This window comes from Protopterus annectens, chromosome 6.part1 (genome assembly GCF_019279795.1).
Source record: "Protopterus annectens isolate FY-2018-M chromosome 6.part1, PAN1.0, whole genome shotgun sequence".
Classification (NCBI taxonomy): Eukaryota; Metazoa; Chordata; order Ceratodontiformes; family Protopteridae; genus Protopterus; species Protopterus annectens.
Window position 1 is genome coordinate 254,071,000 of NC_056738.1, and position 23,964 is coordinate 254,094,963.

Sequence of the window (23,964 nt, forward strand, 5' to 3'; positions counted from 1 at the left end):
AAGGACATGTGATTATCCTTTGAAGAGTTAGTTACCTTCGGCTCATACTGATACTTAGTTTTACTAACTGTGTATTTGAGAACCCTACAGATGTACTTAGAAGTCTTGTTCATATGAACTATATATTTGTTTCTTTTTATTATACAAAGTCTGTTTATTTGAGAATTTAACAGTAGGGGTTTACCCATGAATTTCCCACCTTTGCATACCCAGTAGGTACATCTCTAGAAGTACACTGGTCGATTGTTTTGTAAATAAGTATTGGGTACGTGTGGTGGCTGTACAGGTCTGGTCTGGAGAGAAAAAGGCACATTTGAATTTCTTTATGCCTTTTGACAGGAATATAAGGTTGACTTTTGAGTAGTCTTTGAATGTAGCTAAATTTACGGGCTGGATGACTCAAACTTTACTAACTGATACTAATTTTGAGCAAAAATATGTTAATTTAAGGATCGATTTTGTTCAATAAGTATAAATTAGATGGAATGCAGCAAGTTACAACATTTTTAAAGTATATTATTCCCTCCAGTGGGAAATTGGACAGTCTAATACATAGAGTTGGTATTAAAAAATCTAGGAAAAGCTGGGCATATCTCTTTTTGATTGTGTAATATACTCTGATGACCAGGTAGCTCAATTTATCCAAAATTAGGACATCAGGATTAACAGACATGGTAACTTACCTGTCAAGCTACATAATATGGTCGTCAATTAACATTAAGGGGCTCTGTAGGGGGTCTGTAGTTAGCAACAATGTCAATAAATGTGTCTAATGTGTCAGAGTTTAACATCAGAATATTGACCTATTAAACATGATTAAATATGAGAGTAGATAAAAACAAGAAGTCAATGATTGGGCTGATGAGGGATAAGTACACTTTAACAATGATCTCCTTGGACCTGGATGCCATACCCTTGCTTATAAGTTGAGCAACATAGTGATTTCCTTACCATAGTAGATTCATGAAGGTCAAAAGCCAGGATACTGTCTACATGTGTTGTATTCCCAGATCCCTAATATGGCTGTTACAAGATTATGACCTGACCTACATTTATTTATTTATTTATTTTATTTATTTATTTATTGACATGTGATTACTGGGAAAGTCCAACTGAGTAGGAGCCCATTTTCAGCAGGGGCCCATGGAGAAAAGCTCCAAAGTATTACAAAACATTTTAGAACAATAATTTTACAGTCTTTAAAAATAACGCAAAAAAAACAGCAACAATTTAAATAATCATACCAAATTAGATGTAATATGAAAACATTGGTTAACAACAAAGACAAGTTATATGACAAAGATTTAATAGAGACATTTTAGCCAGTATAAAGAGAGACTAAAGGTAGGTTTGTATAATACAAACAGGAATTGCAATACAAAGTGAGAGAAAAGCAGGCTTATCAGTTATTTAGAGAAAGTCAGGGGAGAGAAATTGATAAAAATAAGGGAGTGAACAAAAAAGGGAGAGTAAGGAGAGGTGTAAGGTATGAATAGGTATTTGTTCATATTTAGTGATATAGTTTATCCTGGTGTTAAGCAAGAATACATCCAGCTTTTGGCTAGGAAGTCTTTCAGAATAGTTTTGAAATATGAGAAGGTATTGCCCTGAGGGCTACAGGTAAGAAGTTCCAAGCATTTTGGAAATTTCAAAATTTTCCTGGCAGTCATTTAGGATGCTGTACTTTTTTGCATTCTATGATTTACTCATGAAGAAGTTATTCAAATATTTTGGGTAATGGACATAGACTGCATATGGGCTTGAAATGCTATATAGTGGAGGGTATAGGGATTCGTATGATAAGGGTTATCATAACATGTTTTAATTGAAAAGGGGATAACATCTTTAGTGAATTAAAGGTTACAAATATGTGACAGCCATTTTGAGATATATGGAGCAATAATGAAGAGAAAGGAAGGATGAACTATATTGAGATTAACTTTGGCTTTATTGTCAAGTTTTATCAATATATATTTTAGTGATTTGCAAGAAATTACCTAAAAGTGTGAATGGGGGCACAGAGAAATCCTTGTAGACAATGTGCCAGTATTGTGTGGGTTGTGGGGGAAGTTTGAATGGGAGAATCGGTGAGTACAGGTGATGGGCTTTGGACTCTGTTGTCTTGAAAGGGTAGATGACGTAAGGATATGAGTACAGCAAATTTTGTTAAGTAATTTTTTTGTCCATAATAGGAGCCAAAGGCTTACTGGATTGGTTGTAATTCTTAAAATAAGGTGTTTTTATAAGTTTCCAGAATAGTTTAGGCCTGGAAAACAAAGCTACTTGTTTTCTCCTTACATATGTGGATTTTGCATCTTTCATTGCTAGTTTGTTGTCATGTTTGAGAGTTTGATATTTTCTTTGGCCTGTGGGTTTCTGAGATGATTTTCATATGTGCCATGACTTATCCCTGCTTTTTTACCATTGTTTGAGTAGTCAGACCCATCAGTGCACTTACAATTAAAGTGAATGATTCGGTCATAGTGTTCAGTTACAGGAGTGAAGAAACACTGATGGACAATGAGAAGCATGCAAACAAAAATCACAGACATTGGAGAATCCCCCGTAAAATTCATAGTGAAGTATAAACAATTAACTATTATAGTGATAAAACAATATACCTTTCAACTGTACAGATTTTCGCAGAATGTCCAGATATTTGCCTCATATTTTTGGCCTGCTCCTCATAGAATTTGTCATCTTCTGGATTTTTGTGGTAAATCAGTGAGGACTGAGCTCACTAAATATTGACTGTTATTTAGGTTTCAGACTTCAGATCCTTCAAAAAATGTATGGTAACACAACACCTTTTATTGCAGCAGCTTTCTAGGTTTATAAGAACAATATTTAAAAATTGTCCCTATTTTTGGGGCTTTGTCCCCTCATTATTTTTGGCTTTGTCCAGAATTTTTGTGTTAAGTGATTGAGAGCTATGTATAACAAAAATACCACTTACTTCATACCAGGATGCTCAGTGCAGCTAGTCCAAATCCAGATGAAACAAGAGCAGGATATAAATGAAGGTTCATAGGTGTGTACTAGGCTAATGGCCCTGGGGCCTTTACAAGCCTAGCCCATAGGATTAACCTGGCATCATGCCGCCTGACCTTAGTTCCTAGTACCTCTGTTGAGTAAAGCCATTGGGGTGATCCCTGGGGTGAATTTTCTATTTCCCATCCACTCATCAAGATTTCTCTTGAAGAGGGCCAGTGAGGTGCTCTGCTTGACATATATGGGAAGTCTATTCCATAGCATGGGCAGTCTCTGGGTTATGAACCTGTCACTCCAGCATGTTCTGTTGATTGTTGTAATGAGGTTGAGGTCTCTGGAGCATGTAGTGCAGAGGGATTGGGATTTCTTTAGCTGTAGCATTTCTAACAGAACTGGGTCAGACATGGCTTTGTATGTCAAGCAGAGATCGCATCTAAGTAGGTGATATGAGACAGAGAATAGTTGGAGTTTTTTTAGTCTGTCCATATAGGACAAATGTTTAAGGCTTAGGATTCTTTTTGTGAGGTACTTTTGCGGCCTCTCCAGTTGTTGCAGGTGTTTAGCAAGGTACATGCCAAATGGGGCATTGTACTCAATGATTGGCCTAATGAGGGAAGAATAGAGAGAGGCAATGACCTCTTTCTTCCTGGATGCAAAATCCTTAGTAATGAGATGTGCCACATAGAAGGACTTTCATTACCACAGTGCCAATGTGGCAGTCAAAAGAGAGGTTGCTGTCAACCTGTGTTCCCAAATCTCTTATAACGCCTTCTGTGTTCAGTGGACTACCATCGATGTGGTAATTCATGGGAATCGGGTTTTTTTCCAAAGGGGATGATGACACAATTTTTGGCATTGAGCTTAAGGCCATGGTTCTGACACCAGTTGTTGGTCTCAGTGAGGCCTTTCTGTAGGATGTCAGCATCAATCGGGGAGTTAGTAATAGCTCCCAACTTGCAATCATCTGCGAACCTTGTCAGCCAGAGTCCCTTCATGTTGGCCTGGACTTTAGAGAAGTAGATGCCAAAGAGGCGAGGACCCAGGACTGAACCCTGTGGGACTCCACTCATGACTGGTCGGCAGTCTGACTTGGAGTCAGCTGCTTTCACACTGTAGGTTCTATGATTCCTGAGTGGGGAATGGTATCAAAGGCCTTGGCCAGATCAAGGTAGAATGTATGATTCTCCTTGCCTTCATCCACAGCTCTGATGACTGACTCAAAGAAGTTGACCACATTGAGCAGGCATGATCTACCCTTCACAAAACCAAATTTTGTGGGACCCAGAGTTTGGAGATTCCCTATATCCTTGTTTATTAGGTCCATGATGATGCGTTCCATAGCTTTGCATATCAGACTCATCAGGCTAATGGGGCGACAGTTCCCAGGGTCTGTAGTCACTCCTCCTTTGTGGAGAGGGATGACTGTAGCCATGCGCCATTTGGTAGGGACAAAGCCTGAGGTGAGGCTCTGATTGAACAGGGCACACAGGTGAGGTGCCAGTTCACTCTGTAGTTCATGTAGAATGCAGCCAGGAATATTGTCAGGTCCCATAAGAAGCTGTACTCTTGGCCTTGGACAGTGCTGTTTTAACCTGTGCAGCAGTAATACTGGGTGCCTGGTAATCTACTGGTATTGTGACTGGTCCCTTGGGGGGGGAGAAAGGGGTAAAGATGGCACTGAATCTGTCGGCCAGTATATTGGCAACATCTGTTGACTCAGTATGGAAGGTACCATTGTGCAGTAGCTCAGAACAAATCTGGGTATTGCTGTGGAGATTCTTTATATAACTATAGAAGGCCTTGTGGTTTTCTTTACTATCTGCTACAATTCTGTTTTTATAGCTAGCTTTAGGGGATTTCATGAGGGATTCCAACATTTTGTTGAGGCTGATAAAGGAGTTTTTCCAGTCTTGGGACTTCACCTTATTCCACATCAGTTTCCTCCTTCTGTTGTAGAGTTTGTTTATGGCAGGAGACTACCAGACTGGGTTCCTTTTTTTGGAGGAGAGTGTCTTGGTTCTGTTGGGTATGGTGAGATCCATGCAGTTGTGTACGTGTTCATGCAGTGCATTGGTGTATGATTCGACGGTCATACAACTGATCTCCATTTGCACGGGTGCCCTGAAGTTAGCCATCTCTGTTGTTAGGAGGCCAGTGTTAGCTTTGGAGAAGTATTTCATGGTGGTTACCTTTACGGGTGGGGGTAGGGGGGTGAGTGGGAGGGATGTGGATTTCCAAAGTGATTAGTTTGTGGTCAGATCTAACCAAGGAGGAGTTGACTATTGGTGTAGAGCAACAGGCGCCCATGTTAGTAATGACCAGGTCAAGGATGGTGCTACCTCTAGTGGGGATAAGAACGAGCTGGTCCTGGGCATTGGAATTAATGAATTCCAGAAACCATTGGGCAAGTGTATTGGTACATGAGTAATTTTCCCAGTTAATGGAGGGGTAGTTGAAGTTACCCAGTATGAGAGTGTTAGGTTGGACCCTAATATTCTCCAGGGTGCTTAGGAATGTGGAGTATGAGTCTTGGGACATGGTTGGGGACCTATAGCAGGATGCAACCTGAATTGCTGTCTTACCCAATGTTAGCTGCATCTGAAGTATCTCAGATGCGTTATGTTGGGCTACTAGTCTGGAGGTGTGCACATCCTTTATGAATATGAAAACACAACTGCCTTTGGAGCTTCGGTCCAAGTTCTGGGACCGAAAGGTGTGGAATGAGTTATAGCCTGGTAGTGCAGGGGTGCTTTCTGCTGCCTTGAACCAGGTCTCTGTTATGGCACAAATGTCGATATTCTCCATTTTAAGGAGTGCTTAGAGCCAGTGCATTTTTAGATTTAAACTTCTAGCATTGAGCAGCATGACCCTCAGATTGCATTTGTTTGTAGCTGTTACAGTGGTAATTTGGTCTTTGGAATACCACCTAAAAAGGCACTATAGGGCTGGCAAGAGCCTTGGTCAATATCTGGAAGCCCAGGGGTGACAGATGTAGGCCATCTCTGGCAAAGTATAGAGGTCTGTCAGTCATGTCATCCCAGGTAGACAGATACTGGATCCCCTTAGAATGACACCAGAAACTTACCCAATTGTTGAAATCAATAATTTTCTGCTTGTACTGTGGTATCATTCTGCATGATGGTAGGATGCTGCTCAGGGCTAGGGTCATATCGCCTGGGCTACATAATCCAAGAGCTCCTCCATGTCTCTTTTCCTTGACAGGAAATCAGAACAAACAAACACAAACAGATGTTTAATACATGGAGAAAATTTCCAGTTAATACCTCACACACAGTGAAACTAGCTAGAAAAGATTTACAAACAGTGTGACAGTAAAAAACTAATTTATCAGACCCTGAGAGGCAAAAAAATATTAATACAACTGTGCAGATTAGTTTATAGCTGTAAAATATAGTAAAAAGTATGCAGCAGACGATAAAATTGCTAGAAATAACTAGTAAAAATAAGCAAAGAACAGGATACTTATATATCACAGATCAGAGTTTTGTTTAGTGCCCTTCCTCCAATTAGCTCTGTGTAAAATGGCTTTGCACTGTAAAATGAACAAGCTCAGTAACTTACTTCTCAGCAGTATGAGGTGTTGGACCACTCAGCACTATAAGGTGTTGGACCAGTCAGGCAATCTCAGTAATGCACTGCTCAGCACTATAAGGTGTTGCACTAATCAGGTAAGCTCAGTAACACACTCCTCAGAACCATAAGGTGTTGGACCAGTCTGGCAAGCTCAGTAATGCACTACTCAGCACTATAAGGTGTTGGATCAATCAGGCAATCTCATTAATGCACTGCTCAGCACTATAAGGTGTTGGATTAATCAGGCAAGCTCAGTAACACACTGCTCAGCACTATAAGGTGTTGCACCAATCAGGCAATCTCAGTAACACACTGCTCAGCACTATGCAGTGTTGAACCAATCGTGCAAGCTCAGTAACGCACTGCTCAGCACTATAAGGTTCTGGACCAGTCAAACTAGCTTCTTATAGACCAGACAAACTTCTGCGTAAACAGAAAAGCTTCAGTAAGCAACAAAAACAACAGCTGGCAAACAAGTTCCAATTAACAATAAAAAAGCTGTATCTTTAATCAGCAAAAAAACTAGAGAATCAGAAAACTCATAAAGATAGAGAAGTTTTTTTGGTGAATCACAGAAAGAAATCTTATCCTTATCAGTCATGGCTCAGGTTACTTTCTTTATCATCCTGGGCTGCATCCTGACTAAAATCTAAGACCCTGTTTAATTACTAATGCGGATGACTTTTGGGTTTTGGCTACCCTTGGACTATATTAGGCATAGCTGTAAATGTTATGTACGATACAAAGAGGGGGATGACTTTTGAGGGTGCAAGGTTTGGGTAAAGATAGCGGGAGGATGGTAGAGTTGTATGTGTGAGTGAAGAAACAATGACATAACATATTGAAGCATATATTTAGCAAATAATTGATTTACAGTAGAGTACAGAAAGGTGTGTAAATGCATGTATGCATGTGTGTGTGCATGTATGCGAGCACACGTGAATGCACAAGCATGCATGTGTCTGTGTGTATGTTCATTTGTTATTTAATTACTCTGACAATGATCAACTACACTAAACCCACTCAGGTGTCAGAATTAAGGCAGCGTAATTTAACTTAATATTATATACATTCTATACTTTCAGTGGCATTAATAAAACGAAAAAACACAATAATATCTCCACAACATTTGTTTCTATAATAAAGACACTGAAATAGTATCTTGTAGTGGTTTAAAACACACTTATCAAATCACTACTAGTAATTTGTCTGCTCTATATTCTACTGAAACAAACACACACACACACACACACACACACACACACTCATTCACTCACTGACATGCACACAGGCAAAAAAAAAAAAAAAAAAAACTTCTGCAACAGTGTCATGACCAAAGTATAGCCATTGTAGTTAGACAATGCAAAGATCAGAAAGCATATTGTTTTTTTTTTGTCTTATTTCAGTACTATACATGAACAGCCTTGTTCTTCTTTTCAGAGAGAACGGTTGCGGAATGTTGAGAGAATCTGCAAGTTACTGAGGAAGGTAAGTTTGTTTTCTTCATTTTGTAATAGCAGCAAGTTTTTTATATTAAAGTTTGAAGTGTTTTTTTTTTTATAACATGAAACCAAAAAGAAAATTTTTATCTTATTTAAAGTTTGCTTTTAACAATGTCTTTTAAAGTTTGCACATAAAGTTCACATTTTACTACCTTTGAAACCTACACTTATTTTATGTTCAGAGTTTGTATTCAAAGTTACTTTATCAGCTGAAACTATAGAAATCCTAAGCCTATCTGCATAATAGCATGAATGGTACAGAAGGGTGCAGAATATCTGTATGCTTTTTAAGGATGTAGAAAGTAAAGTTAGTAAACAATTACAACCGAGTGCACCTCCAGGCATTTCAGCAGTTACCTCCTACTGTGCCACTAGGCATCAAACTTGCTTGTTGATATTTACATTAATAATTCCAAAATGATGCTACATATAAGGTATCAGAATACTTGATCTTGATGCATACATGATGGCAAACTCAATTCTATTGATATTTGACCTCTGTCAATGGGTATTTGTTAGAAATGTAAGGTGATAACTTCATTTTTTAAAGGCTCAAGCCACATCTACTAGGAGTTAAAGGTACACACTGAAAAAAGAGCTGTACTGGAGGGAATGAGTTAAATGAAGGAATTAATCTAAACATAGGGTATTATGATTGGCTCTCTGATCATAACCAACTTATTATATGTTTTAGACATGGATACCAAGCAGTTCATCTTAAGAGTGAGCATATACATATCTGAATCCACACATCTAAGTGATTATATATGTGCATTTGCATGTGTATGCATCTGTTTAGATAGATGCACAGATACAAATGCATGCACATGTGCACACAGAAACACATATGCATATATATATATATATATATATATATATATATATATATATATAGAGAGAGAGAGAGAGAGAGATAAATACATACAGATTAATAGATATAGGTACACACGCACACATATACTATATGCTGTTTTTTACTCCAACAGTTTTGGAAAATGGGAGAAATTCCTATAATGATTAGTAAGTCAAGTAAAGTTCAGGCTGTCAAAATGTAGTGGCAGAAGTAGAATATGCTAATAACATGCAGATAAAGCAGAGTGGCACCCCTTCAAGTATGAAGGTTTCCTCTTCTGGTGCTGGTAGAATTAAATTGTTATGCTATACCAGTCAATCAGAGCATTTTATTGCAATTAGAAAGGGTAGCAAATCCTTTTTATCCAGCATGAAACTTGGTTTCAGTATGCAGTGTATCATTGATTTGCTTTACTGGTTGCTTTAGACGTATATTTTTGTTCTTCTTGTATTCTACTGTGCGCATTGCTTTGGATACATATATTGTCATTAATGAGCTGTCCTGTGCGCCTTGCTTTGGTACATATATTGTCATTAATGAGCGCTCCTGTGCGCCTTGCTTTGGTACATATATTGTCATTAATGAGCGCTCCTGTGCGCCTTGCTTTGGTACATATATTGTCATTAATTAGCGCTCCTGTGCGCTTTGCTTTGGTACATATATTGTCATTAATGAGCGCTCCTGTGCGCCTTGCTTTGGTACATATATTGTCATTAATGAGCACTCCTGTGCACCTTGCTTTGGATACATATATTGTCATTAATGAGCGCCTTGTTTTGGATACATATATTGTCAATAATGAGCACTCCTATGCACCTTGCTTTGGATACATATATTGTCATTAATGAGCTCTCCTGTGCGCCTTGCTTGGGATACATATATTGTCATTAATGAGCTCTCCTGTGCGCATTGCTTTGGTACATATATTGTCATTAATGAGCTCTCCTGTGCGCATTGCTTTGGTACATATATTGTCATTAATGATCGCTCCTGTGCACATTGCTTTGGATACATATATTGTCATTAATGAGCGCCTTGTTTTGGATACATATATTGTCAATAATGAGCACTCCTATGCACCTTGCTTTGGATACATATATTGTTATTAATGAGCTCTCCTGTGCACCTTGCTTGGGATACACATATTGTCATTAATGAACTCTCCTGTGTGCATTGCTTTGGTACATATATTGTCATTAATGAGCTCTCCTGTGCGCCTTGCTTTTGATACATATATTGTCATTAATGAGCGCTCCAGTGCGCATTGCTTTGGTACATATATTGTCATTAATGAGCGCTCCTGTGCGCCTTGCTTTGGTACATATATTGTCATTAATGAGCTCTCCTGTGCGCCTTGCTTTTGATACACATATTGTCATTAATGAACTCTCCTGTGTGCATTGCTTTGGTACATATATTGTCATTAATGAACTCTCCTGTGTGCATTGCTTTGGTACATATATTGTCATTAATGAGCGCTCCTGTGCGCATTGCTTTGGTACATATATTGTCATTAATGAGCTCTCCTGTGCGCCTTGCTTTTGATACACATATTGTCATTAATGAACTCTCCTGTGTGCATTGCTTTGGTACATATATTGTCATTAATGAGCGCTCCTGTGCACATTGCTTTGGTACATATATTGTCATTAATGAGCGCTCCTGTGCGCCTTGCTTTTGATACACATATTGTCATTAATGAACTCTCCTGTGCGCATTGCTTTGGTACATATATTGTCATTAATGAGCGCTCCAGTGCGCATTGCTTTGGTACATATATTGTCATTAATGAGCGCTCCAGTGCGCATTGCTTTGGTACATATATTGTCATTAATGAGCTCTCCTGTGTCCTACAATACACTCATGCTTCTTTCCTCCTCTGGATATGGAATAGTGCAAGTGATGGAAGTCATTTTACAGCATAACTGTGTTATCTGTTGTTGATAATCTTGGTTAACAGAGTAGTAAGGTATTTCAATGGATTATAGTACAGTGCAATTCTTTTAAATAATTTGCAAATAATAAAACAGATAGCTAGTCTCAGTGAGACCCTGAGCATTCAGTCTGATTTTGCAGCAAAATAGTGAGATTGACTCTTCACTCATTGATACTGGGGATATCCCTCCCATCAAGGGAAATAAAAAAACAGCTTCTCAGATAATGACGTTATTCCAACTTTATTATTAAGTCATTACCAAGCAGTTTACATGTATAGCATTTGACAGGCTAATTTTGCCTTTCAGAATGAATCCTTACTTTTATATTAATTTCAAGCATTTGTTATTATATTGTATCTGGATACAAGACTTAATGACTGCTGGGGATTATATTGCTTATCTGTAATGGGCAATCATGTCCCCACTGGAGCCATCACTGATATTGAAAATGCACTAGACTGACACTATCTGTATTACTTTTTCAAAGCCCATTAGTATGAGATTTGCTGTTTTGTATCATCTTAATAAAGCAACTGAAGGTTCATTTGGAAGTCACTCTGTTAGTAGTGCAATGCATATTAGATTTAGCTGTCTGTAAAATATGTTATAGTAATAATTACTCTTTGCTAGTTCATTTAAGCATTCCCACTCAGAACAAGTGATAATTCCTATTATTCACCCACAACTATCGTTTATAATGTTTTTCAGTGACATTCTTACTTAAAATGTATGTTGTTTCATTGAAGTCTTTGTCCATTAGTATATAATAACATAGTTGACTTTTGCTATGTTAATTAGTATGCATCATGAGTTATAGCAATTATATTTATATTGTTCAGTAAACTTTACCTTACTGGTCAGTATAAAAAGAATCATACTTCTGTTTAGTTAGTGTTATCTGTTCATTTATTAGCCATAATAAACATAAAAGGAAACTGGGGTGTATTTCCTATTTCCCATCCACTTATCAAGATTTTTCTTGAAGACTGCTAATGAGGAACTTTGCTTGACATAGATGGGTAGCTTGTTCCAGAGTATGGGAAGTCTCTGGGACAGGAATCTATCCCTCCAGAATGTCCTGTTTATTGTGGTGACAAGGTTTAGGTCCCTAGAGCATTTAGCTCGGAGGGATTGGGATTTCTTTAGGTGTAGCATGTCCAACAGCTTTGGGTCTGACATATCTTTATATGTTAGGCAGAGATCACCACGGAGTAGGGGATATGCTATGGAGTAAAGCTGGAGTTTTTTGAGATGGTCAGTGTAGGGGATCTGTTTGAGGCCAGTAATCCTTTTTGTGAGGTACTTCTGTGGCCTTTCCAGCTGCTGCAGATGTCTTGTGAGGTACATTCCAAAAGGGGCATTGTATTCTATAATGGGTCTGAGTGTCGAGTAGAGAAGAAAAATTACCTCTTTTTTCCTGGATGAGAACCCTTTTGTGATGAGGTGTGCCAAGTAGAAGAATTTCCTGACTACTGTGGTGATGTGATTATTAAAGGAGAGACTACTGTCCACCTGGGTCTCCAGGTCTCTTATCACACATTCGGTGTTAAGTAGACTGCCACCTATGTGGTAGTTCATGGGTACAGAGTTTTTACCAAAGGGGATGACAATGCACTTTTTGGCATTGAGCTTGAGACCATGGCTGAGACACCAGGCATCTGTCTCAATGAGGCCCTTCTGTAGGATGTCCGCATCATTTGGGGACTCAGCTATGGCTTCTAGTTTGCAGTCATCTGTGAACTTCATTAGCCAAAGGCCTTCTGTGTTAGCCTGTACTTCAGACAAGTAGATGCCAAACAGGAGAGGTCTCAGGACTGAACCCTGTGGTACTCCACTTTTCACTGGTTTGAAGTCAGATTTGGAGTCTGCAACTTTTACAGTGTGGGTTCTGTCAGTGAGCCAATTGGCAACCCATCTTGTGACATAGGGATTTATACCTAGTTTAGTGAGTTTAGCTATAATTCCAGAATGGGGGATGATGTTGATAGCCTTGGTGAGGTTAAGATAGGCGGTGTGAATCACCTTACCCCTGCCTACAGCTTTCGTGACTGCCTCAAAGAAGTTGATCAGGTTCAGAAAGCATGATCAGCCTTTCACAAACCTGAACTGAGTGGGGTCCAGAGTTCCATGATGATACGTTCCATTGCCTTACAGACCAGGCTCATCAGGCTAATAGGGTGATAGTTCCTGGGATAAGTGGTGGCTTCCCCTTTGTGAAGTGGGATAACTGTTGCTGTGGCCAATTCAGTGGGCACAAAGCCTGATGTGAGACTATGCTTGAACATGGTGCTTAGATGGGGAGCCAGTTCATTCTGAAGTTCATGTAAAATGCAGCCTGGGATGTTGTCCGGTCCCATGGATGCTGTGTTTTTGGCTTTAGAGAGTGCAGCTTTTACCTGCGTAGTTGTGATTACAGGGACTCTGCATTCTTCCTGTATAGTTATGGGCCCTTTAAGGGGTGAGAATGGGGTAAAGTTAGCACTTAACCTATCTGCCAGGACATTGACAATATCAGTTGGTTCTGTAATTTTCATGCTGTTGTGTTGTAACTCAGAACAGATCTGGGTGTTGCCATTGAGATTCTTGACATAGCTATAGAATGCTTTGTGGTTGTCCCTAGAATCAGTGGCAATTTTGTTTTCATTGCTAGCTTTGGAGGATCTTATAAGGGATTTCAGCTTCTTACTGAGGCTGACCAGGGAACACCTCCACTCATGGGATTTTACTCCCTTTTGCAACAGTTTCTTCCTTCTGTTGTAGAGTTTGTTTATGGCAGGGGACCACCAGATTGGCTTCCTTTTTTTGGAGGATAGCGTCTTGGTTCTGTTTGGGATAGCATGATCCATGCTCTCGCGTAAGTGCTTATAGAGTGCATCTGTGTAGGATTCAGCACTCGTAACTGTATTGTCCATCTGCATGGGTATCATGAAGTTCACCACTTCTGTCTTAAGAAGCATGAAGTTGGCTTTGGAGAAATTTTTTACCATGATTTCCTTAATGGGGGGTGGGGGCAGGATGTGGATATCTAGGGTGATTACCTTATGGTTGGATTTGACCAATGAGGAGTTGACTTCAGGTGTGGAACACCAGTCACTCATGTTGGTAATGACTAGGTCTAGGATATTGTTGCCCCTGGTGGGGGGTGTAGATTGATCCAGGGCATTGGAATTTATGATTTCCAGAAAGCATTGAGTGAAGGAGTTGGTACATGAGTAGTTTTCCCAGTTAATGGTGGGGTAGTTGAAATTGCCCATTATTAGGGTGTTTGGCTGAACCCTAATATTTTCCAGTATATCAGGAAAAGAGGAGTGGGAATCCTGGGGCATGGTGGGGGATCTGTCGCAAGCTACAATTTGGATTGCAGTTTTGCCTGGAGTTAGTTTCACTTGAATAACCTCGGATGCATTATGCTAAGTAACTAGCCTAGAGGTGTGGATATACTTAATGAATATGCACACACCTCTGCCTTTGGTGTTCCAGTCCAGGTTAGGTGGCCGAAAAGTGTGGTATGAGTTATAGCCTAATAATGCAGGGGTGCTCTCTGGAGCCTTGAACCAGGTCTCAGTCACTGCACAGATATTGATGTTCTCCATTTTAAGGAGTGCCTTGAGGGAGTGCATTTTGAGATTTAGACTTCTAGCATTGAGTAGCATTACCCTCAGTTTTTGCTTGCCTATTCCTTTTACGGTGGTGAATTTGTCATTTGAGCCTTGCCTAAAAAAGGCACTATAGGGGCAGCTAGAACCTTAGCCAGTATCCAGCATCCCAGGGGTGACAGGTGCAGGCCATCTCTGGCAAAGCATCATGGTCTGTTGACCATGTCTGGTCTGTTGACTATGTTGTCCCAGGTAGACATATACTGGATCCCCTTAGAATGACATCAGAAGCTTAGCCAATTGTTGAAGTCAATCATTTTGTCCTTGTACTGCGGTATCATTTTGGGTGATGGCAGGATGCTACTGAGGGCTAGGGTCATACCTGCAAGATCGGAGAGCTCTTCCATGTCTCTTTTCATGTAGTCCAGGGAGGTATGTCTCAGGTCATTCACACCAACATGGACAATGACAGAGTCATATTTGTACTTGTTGTGGAGTGACCTGAGTGTGTGGGTTACGTGGTGGATCCTGGCACCCAACAGGCAGCTGACAGTAACCTTCTCCTTGTTTAGCCTGGTGAGTGGGACATCCGTGTGCCTGACTGTAGAGTCAACTATGACTAGTGTGTTGGGTACGTTGTTTTGCCTTATGAGCTGTAGTTGAGTGGCACACTGCGTCTGTGGGCTATGTGTCATTTGGGTTGTGTTGGGGGGTGGAGGTTGCTTGCGTTTCTGCTTTGGAGGTCTCTGTTGATTGAGTAGATTATTATTGAGAGCCTCCGTGAATGTTTTTGTGTTTCTGTGTGTGGATTTTGGTGGTGTAGGTTTAGTGGGACTATGTGATGAGTGTGGTGTTGTGCAACTGTTTACCTTCTCCTCTTGACTGTCAAGTTCAGTCTTGGTTGGAGAGAGCTTTACCTCTAGTTTGGCTAGATAAGTGCATCTCTCACAGGTTGTGGTGTTGGGTGGTAGGAAGAAAGGGTTGTTTGTGTACATGAGGCAATTGCTACATTGCCCCAAGATGCCCAGATTCATCAGATAGACAGGAGAGAACACTGGGAACTGACCCTTGGACATGCCTGAATAAAAAACTACTTTCCTCTAGACAAGTGAGGAAAGTGAGTATAAGAGCTGTTTTTCCTCTAAGCAAGTGAGGAAATTAAGTACAAGAACTGTTTTCTTCTAGGTAAAGAGGAAGGTTGAGTGTTGTAGTAATTTATAGCTTATTTAGTGCTAACAAGTTCTGAACAACTGCTGAGCATGCATAAGCAAATTCAAGTGCTAAAACAAAGAATCTGTACCTGGATCCTGTGGTAGATAGGCTACCTAGTGCTTATCGCTCCCACTGATAAGCTAGAATGCTTCCCTCCAACACAGAAAGGCTTGAGGGCGCAGAAGCTTACAAACAGTCCTGGATACAGCAAATCTGTATCTGGACTAGATTAGTTACAGGAAAGGTGGTAAACAAGTGCAAACGTGGACTTTTAAACCAGAAAGTTGAAAGAGATGAAACAACTGCCCAAACAGCAAATAAACTACAATTTCTGGGCCAGAAACCACTCTTGTGGTAGATAGGCTACCTAGTGCTTACCATTCCCACTGATAAGCTAGAAGGCTTCCCTCCAACACAGAAAGGCTTGGGGGGGGGGGCTCAGAAGCTTACAAGCAATTTGGTAGTTTGGTGTCGTTATATGTGGAGGGGATGTTATTTTCTTGCGATTTGTAGTGTTATATGTTATGAAATTCAATGTTATGGGTTTTAGATATTTTGGGTTTTAGATGCTTTGTTCTCAATGTTATAGGTTCATAGGTTCATACTAGGCTAACTGCCTTTGTGGGCCATTTTAAGCCTAGCCAATTATCCCTTGGGGGACTCAAACCTATATATATATATATATATATATATATATATATATATATATATATATATATATATATATATATATATATATATATATATATATATATATATATATATATATATATATATATATATATATATATATATATATATATATATATATATATATATATATATATATATATATATATATATATATATATATATATATATATATTTGTGTGTGTTTGTGTGTGTGTATACATATATATATATATATATATGTGTGTGTGTCTGTGTGTATATGTGTGTGTGTATTTCCACGTTTCCTTTTTTCTTCTGTTCTTTTTTTTCAGCTTGGTACATATATTTGTAGTATTGATTTCTAATGAAGCTTCAGTTACATTAATTTTGATTTTATGTTGTGCAGATTTTCTGGGATTTTTTTGATGATTGCATCTGCTATTTGTTTTGAAGTTGCTTGCTGTGTTATGATTCTCCATGCAGGAAAGTCTTCCAGGTTTAGTTTGAAATACATTTTAATGAAGAATGGTGCATGCTCTATACTAGACATTATTTCTTATGTTTCCATGTTCTTGCTATTAGTATTACAGTGATATATATATATATATATATATATATATATATATATATATATATATATATATATATATATATATAAATCTTTTGTGCATTTTATTTGCAGTGGGCAAGCCACCACTGTACCCTCCCCATGTATGGTGCTGCATCCCCCACACCCCCTACTACTTATATATACCAAGTCCAAGATCATATAACAAATGGAAAATGTGAAATTCACAATCCTCACTGTACTGTGACCTCCCACTAAGTAAAGCTAGGATTCTGTGGTCATATGACTATTTGATCACTCATGTCAGCAATACAAACATTCAATATTCCAAATGTTCAACCAAAGCTCTGGTTCCCATTTCTTGATACTTGCTATCAGGCCTTCTGTACAATTTATTTATTTGTAATTTGATCTTTGCAGGCTTTATTTTCCATGTTCTAGGTTAATTTTACTTACTGGAATGTTTTCTTTGTATATTGTAATCCATCTTTTGTTTGCTATAGTATGAATATTTCTCTGTCCTTCTGTTTTCTATTCTGGTAAAACACAAGTGTATGTCCAATCATATCTCTATACCTTTTTTGCTGCTCATACATCAACGTTTCATGCAGTACCTACAGTATTCATATTTTTTTATAACTTGTACTTATGTAGGCTCTTAGTATTCTGCAATGTTTCTTTAATGATTCCTTTAAATATATTATTTGCTATTGTGACTTTTGTGGTTTTCCTTGTGCATCTTACCAGTACATCATTAAGGTACCCGATTAGAATGTCTTCTATAGATGACACTGCTTACTGCACAGTGCTGTCTCACACCACCTTTTACATGGCAAAGAAGAATCGAAGATGTTATTTACTTATTGTGACATAAGACATATCAAATCAGGTTTTAGTTATTTGCAACTCTTTTGATAAATTATTTATTTTACTATTACATTTTTGTTTCTAGTTTATGTCAGTGTTATGTTTCTTTTGTTTTGTCCATCCTGAAATTTCTTGGTCATGTATTTTTTATTGTTATATTTTCCTTTCTTGATCATACTTCTGTGGTTGTTGTTCAGTGGTTTCTGTATGTCTTTTTTATTTTTTTAAGTTTATTTTGTACTGCTTACATGTGTAGCAGCTATTAATATTACTGCCTTTCTTATAACTTTTCTGTTTTATTTTCTGATCTGTATTATTTTCTTTCTTTTTAATTTTGTCTCTTCATCCACTTCAGTTCTCATGACTGTGCATTCTGAACAGAAAGTGAGAAGCATCTTTACCTTTCTGTTTAATAATGTTTAAATGTGCTTCCATTTTATATTTGTTTTACTATCATTTTACACACACACACACACATATATATATATATATGTGTGTGTGTGTGTATAGGTGTTATAGATAGGTGTATTATTTTTCATTGCTTCTGTGTTAGATTATTTTAATAACAGTTTTTACCAAATTACTATTTCACACTTATTTCTAAAATGTTTTCTTTAACTATTAATTTTTGTTTTTTATTGCACATGCACAAGATTGCTCTGTTTCTAGAGTATACACTTTGCATAGCATCATCATTAATTTCATTTTTTAAACAGTTTTAAGATTTTTTTATTATATATTAGATAGTTCTGCAATAGAAGCACATATGTAATGCTTCGGATTTTTTAGCCATCATCATTTTGGTTTCTGTTTTCTTTCTCTCTTTAAGAATGTTATTTTCATATGGAAAATTGATCCTAAGTGCTTATATATGCACTATAAATGTTTAGGGCATACAGTGTTTTGGAATTTCTTTGTATTGTAATGCAAAAAATAACTTGGCGTCCTGGGAAAAGAAGCATAAGGTGAAAATGTTTGAATTATATATTGGATGATGCAGTGGTGCAGCGGTAGAGTTGTCACCTCATAGCAAGAGGTTCTTCAGTTCAGTTCTCAGCTAGGGTGCCTTTTGTGTGGAATCTTGAGATCCCATGACATCAAATGATTAGATAATGATAATAGTGCAGTCATTAGCAGAATGACAACAAGAAGGTCTTATAATGCACTATTTTTCATTAAACTACATCCAGGATGGTTAGAATTCTTGATCCTGATGCCTTTCAAAAACAGCCTGGTTTAACTACCAAGATACGTGGAAAAAACTTTAATAATATAAGGTTCAGCCACCTATAGCAATATTGTTTTGTTTGCTGAAAGGAGATGCTGGGGCCTGAGAATCCCCATTCATTAAGTTGTCCTTTAGCATAAAGAAATGTTCCTTTGATTTTAATGCTATTGACACAATTATTCTCTTCAAATAAGTATGTATATCAAGTAAGAATGCACTATTTCAGCTAGACTTAGTCTGATTTTATTAAACAGCTTACTAGAACATATTGCTCTTACGGCTTTTAAATTGTTTAAGTGTACAACTTCCCCTGTAAAATACCTGTACTGACTTGGTCATTTCCTATATAGTGTGCAGCTGCAGGTTTAATTACTTTAAGGAACTTCATAGGTGTGTACTAGGCCAACGGCCCTGTAGCCTTTGCAAGCCTAACCCATAGAAGTGCCCTGGCATCATGCCACCATTAGTTCAGGGTGCCTCTATCAATTATAGCCACTGGAGTGATCCCCGAGGTGAACTTTCTATTTCCCATCCACTCATCAAGATTTCTCTTGAAAAGGGCAGGTGAGGTGCTCTGACATGTTTGGGAAGTCTATTCCAGAGCATGGGCATTCTCTGGCTTATTAACCTGTCCCTCCAGCATGTTATGTTGATTGTGATGATGAGGTTGAGGTCTCTGGAGCATGTGGTGGGGAGGGTTTGGGATTTCTTTAGGTGTAACATTTCTAACAGGGCTAGGTCAGACATGGCTTTGTAAGTCAAGCAGAGATCACCTCTTAATAGACGATATGAGATAGAGATAAGCTGGAGTTTTTTGAACCTGTCCATACAGGGCATGTGTTTAAGGCCTAGGATCTGGTTTGTGAGGTACTTTTGTGGCCTTTCCAGCTGTTGCAGGTATTTAGTGAGGTACATGCCAAATGGGGCATTATACTCGATGATTGGTGTCAAAGGAAAAAACTTCAAAGACCAATTCACATTAGGTTCAAGCAAGGCACCTTTTATTACTTGCAGCAAGGATTCAAAGCATGTAGGCACAAGGTTTGTCTGAATTACTGGTGATTAGTATGTTATTCTTATACAGTTCTCTTCCTGTCACACAGAAAATGTTACTATTCTATTGCTGACGTAGTTAGATACAGCTTTCTGTATGTTCTACAGAAAATGTTACTAGACTTATTGCTGACCAAGTTAAATTATCTGCTGTTTTGCAAAACATTTTGAGAAAAACAACCTGGCCTTGGTCTTATTTTAGTCCATTTCAACTTTTCAATTCTTCGATTGTACTGTTCTAATACATGTTACATTTTGTCTAGATTCAAGGTACATTTCTAGCTTTGGTACAAGTAATCCTGACTATGGTTTAAACTTTCAAGCATCTATTGTTTTCTTTATCAAAGCTTCTAGCAGCTGCATGTTTTCTCATGGCATAAGCAGAAATGAATATCTCTTTGTTAAGTTTCATGACATTAGCAGAAATGAAATGTCTCTTGTTATTTTCATGACATTAGCAGAAATGAAATGCTTCTTATTATTTTCATGACATTAGCAGAAATGAAATGCTTCTTGTTAAGTTTCTAATAGCTGTGCAGATTCATGCAGTGTGAACAGAATAAATGTATTAACCCTTTTAAACCTCGAATGCACTAAGCATGCATATTACTATTACACATTTTTCTAACATTTCCCCCCTTTTAATACTTTTATTCTACTTTCTAGATAAGCATAAACAGTTTTATCTTCCCCTAACCTCTTCCTAGTCAGGATTTGCAGTTAAGAGAGTCATTCAGTTTAAACTTATGAAAGCATTTTCAGTTTTTTAGCAATTCTTCAAGTTCAGCACCTTGGTATAAGGTTTCTGAAACTGAAATGTCTATAAAGTCTTTGATCAGTCTTTTCATGCAGGGGATGCAGCAGCACACACATACCACCAGTAGGATTAGTCCTACACAGATGGCAATCAGGATGTTCATCAGGATACTGCCCCACCCCCAAACAATTTCTGGAAAAAGTCCATCAATGGATTTGGTCCTGGTTTGGTCATGGCTGACATCCACTGAATTACCTCAAGATGGTTGTCTATCTCGTGTTTGTGGTCAGGAATATACGAATAGCACTCCTCCTGGATTAAAGCACATGCACCTCCTCTCACCGCTAGGGTGAAGTCAAGAGCCATGCGGTTTTGAAGCAGTATTGTTCTCATGGCAGTCAGTTCATCAGTCTTCAATTCTAGGGCAGAAAAGGTTGCATTGCTCATTATTTCAAGAAATTTAGACAATTTTCTCAGTTCCCAGATTGATTTTGTTGCTCCATATGCTGGCAGTACACCTGCCCACGAGATAACAGTATCGCTCAAGTCCATATGTGACAGTCCATTTTTCCCTAAGCCCACAGCATGATGGTTTTTCCAGCGCGCATTGATTTGCCCTACTGGATTGACAGGCTTCTTGATTTCTCGAACATTCCGAATTTTCCCTTGAGGTAAAACTGCTGTGTTTCGTATGGCCGGAACCAGGTACCCCAAAAAACAACTGCCGGACCAATTCTCCGGTAACCACTTATATGCTTTCCTACCACATACAAAGTAACAATCTTCTACTTTGGTAGTAACTTTACTATGTCCTGGCTCTGGATGAAACATTTTTTGTCTATTATAGACAGTTGTCTATAAAGGTCAGCATTATGTTTTATTTCACCAGTTGTCCTATGCATCAGTTCGACAAATGAATCATAGCTCGTGTTGCAATAGGATCCTATGTTATCAGGTTTAGTGTAGCATCTATAGGGAACAGTCACATTGCAATTGCTCCAACCCACCTGAACTGTATCATTTTTGTAAAAACACAGTCCCCTTCTGTCGAACAGACAAGTGCAATGCTACTTTATCTTGTGCTGTGACATCTGATGCATCATAAATTAAGTTTTCCCAGGTCCTAGGGGAACTGAAGTTAACAGTAACCCCCCATATGCTGTTGGCAAAGCTGTGCAAATCCAGCAATTCAAAACATTGAAGGTCACAGCATACACATATTTGATTGCCTGGTAAGTGTTAAAGTTTGGGTGCCACTCTGTGTGCCACTCTGCACGCTTGTTCAGTTCAGTTTGTGTGGCTGAGAAAAGGAATGGCCACAACAAAAAGATTATTGTCATTAGTACAGTCAACAGGATGATTATGCAATACTTCTGAGGAAACGGTTGTTCTGCATTTCTGTTTTCTCTGACTCTTCCGAGTAGGTGTATTTGGATCTTGCTGGATTCTGTCATCTTTATTTCAGACATGTGCTGTTACTCTCTGCCCTAATAGGACCTTCAGCACCGATGGTTTCTTCACTGGGGTCGAGACGGATCAGTCCTATTGATCTGACCCCCTTTGTAGCCAGACTTTGTGCTGGGGGCCCCGATGCAGAGGTAAGATTTTTGTCCAGTTCAAAGTTCTTAACTAGTTTGCAGTGCAACAGGTGTATCCACGAAGCTCGCTCTGCTATCTTGACTGCAGTGGGTGTCAAAAAAGCACCTGGTAGGGACCTTCCCACCTTGGTGATGACCAATTCTTCCACTTGATGTTTCTGATCCCCACCCACTCTCCGGGCGTCACTGCCACTTCTGATGTCTCGGTTTGTTTTCTATCTGAAACAGAATTTGACTGCAATAGATGTTTAGAATTCAATAACTTTCTCATATATTCAGCTAGTGTGAAATCAGCTTCCTGGTCTGATGACATGAGAAGTTTCCACTGGGGTGTATAATAAGCCCTTCCAAATAATTTTTCAAAAGGAGTCAATCCTTTTGCTGTAGGGACAGTTCTCATGCTCAACAGTGCCAGGGGTAAACAGTATAACCATTTTTTTCCTGTCTCAGCTATTTATTTTCTCAATTTGTTTTTTAATATACCATTATGCCTTTCAACTAGCCCTGCAGATTGTGGATGGTATGCACAATGATTTTTTAAAGAAATACCAAAATGCTTACTCAACTGCTGTATGGTTTGATTTACAAAGTGTGTACCATTGTCACTGTAGATCCTTTCCGGAATACCAAACCTAGGAATGATTTCCTTGACAAGTACTTTTGCCACCGTAGCTGCATCTGGATTTTTGGTTGGAAAGGCTTCCACCCACCTGGAAAACATATCTACAATGACAAGACAATACTTCTTATTTTCACATTTGTTCAATTCTATGAAATCCATACAGATAGTGTAAAATGGATATGGTGGTGTAGGGAAACTCCCTTGCTTGGGCTTTATCACCACCTGTGCATGATGTTTGTTACAAATCTGACACGTCAAACAAAATTTTTTAGAGTAGTTTGTAAATCCGTACATTGTGAACACCTGGTTCACCAGCTGTACCATCCCCCCTGTTGAGACATGGCACTGCCCATGGCTCAACAAAGCTGCATATCGAAATAAATTAGAGGGTAGTATCGGTTTCCCTTCTCTAGAGATGTACAGCCCCTTTTTGAGAATTGCTCGTCATTTTATCCATCGTTGTTTTTCAGCTTGCATAGTGAGTGTCTGCACTGTTTTTAACATTTCTAAATCTAAAATCTCAGAGGGTTGTAATTCCTCATTTAAAAGAAATACTTCTGTGGCTGCTTGTTTTGCAGCTGTATCAGCTCTCGCATTACCTTTTGAAATCCTATCTTGTTGCTTGGTGTGAGCTGTACATTTACAAATGGCTACTTTCTGAGGTAACTGAATAGATTCTAAAAGATTTAAAATAAACTGTGCATGATTTATAGGTTTGCCAGTAGATGTTATCATTCCCCAGTTTTTCCACTGTTGCACAAAAACATGTACAGTAGAAAAAGCGTACTTGCTATCAGTAAAAATGTTTACACATTTACGCTTTGCTAAGGTACATGCCCATGTCAGGGCGATCAATTCTGCTGCCTGTGCAGATAAGTTGTGTGGTAAAGGTTTTGCTTCTGTAATCCCAGTATCAGAAACTACTGCATATCCTG

The 23,964-nt window shown here is 38.6% G+C and overlaps 1 protein-coding gene across 1 annotated transcript in view; it reads left to right on the forward strand.

Annotated features, from left to right (window-relative positions):
* Nucleotides 1–23,964, forward strand: part of CNIH2 (cornichon family AMPA receptor auxiliary protein 2) — a 1,918,708-nt gene that overhangs the window by 974,131 nt on the left and 920,613 nt on the right. The window contains exon 3 of the mRNA XM_044075684.1: nt 8,026–8,073. Coding sequence (XP_043931619.1) covers nt 8,026–8,073 — 48 coding nt within the window. The remainder of the gene's footprint in view (nt 1–8,025; nt 8,074–23,964) is intronic.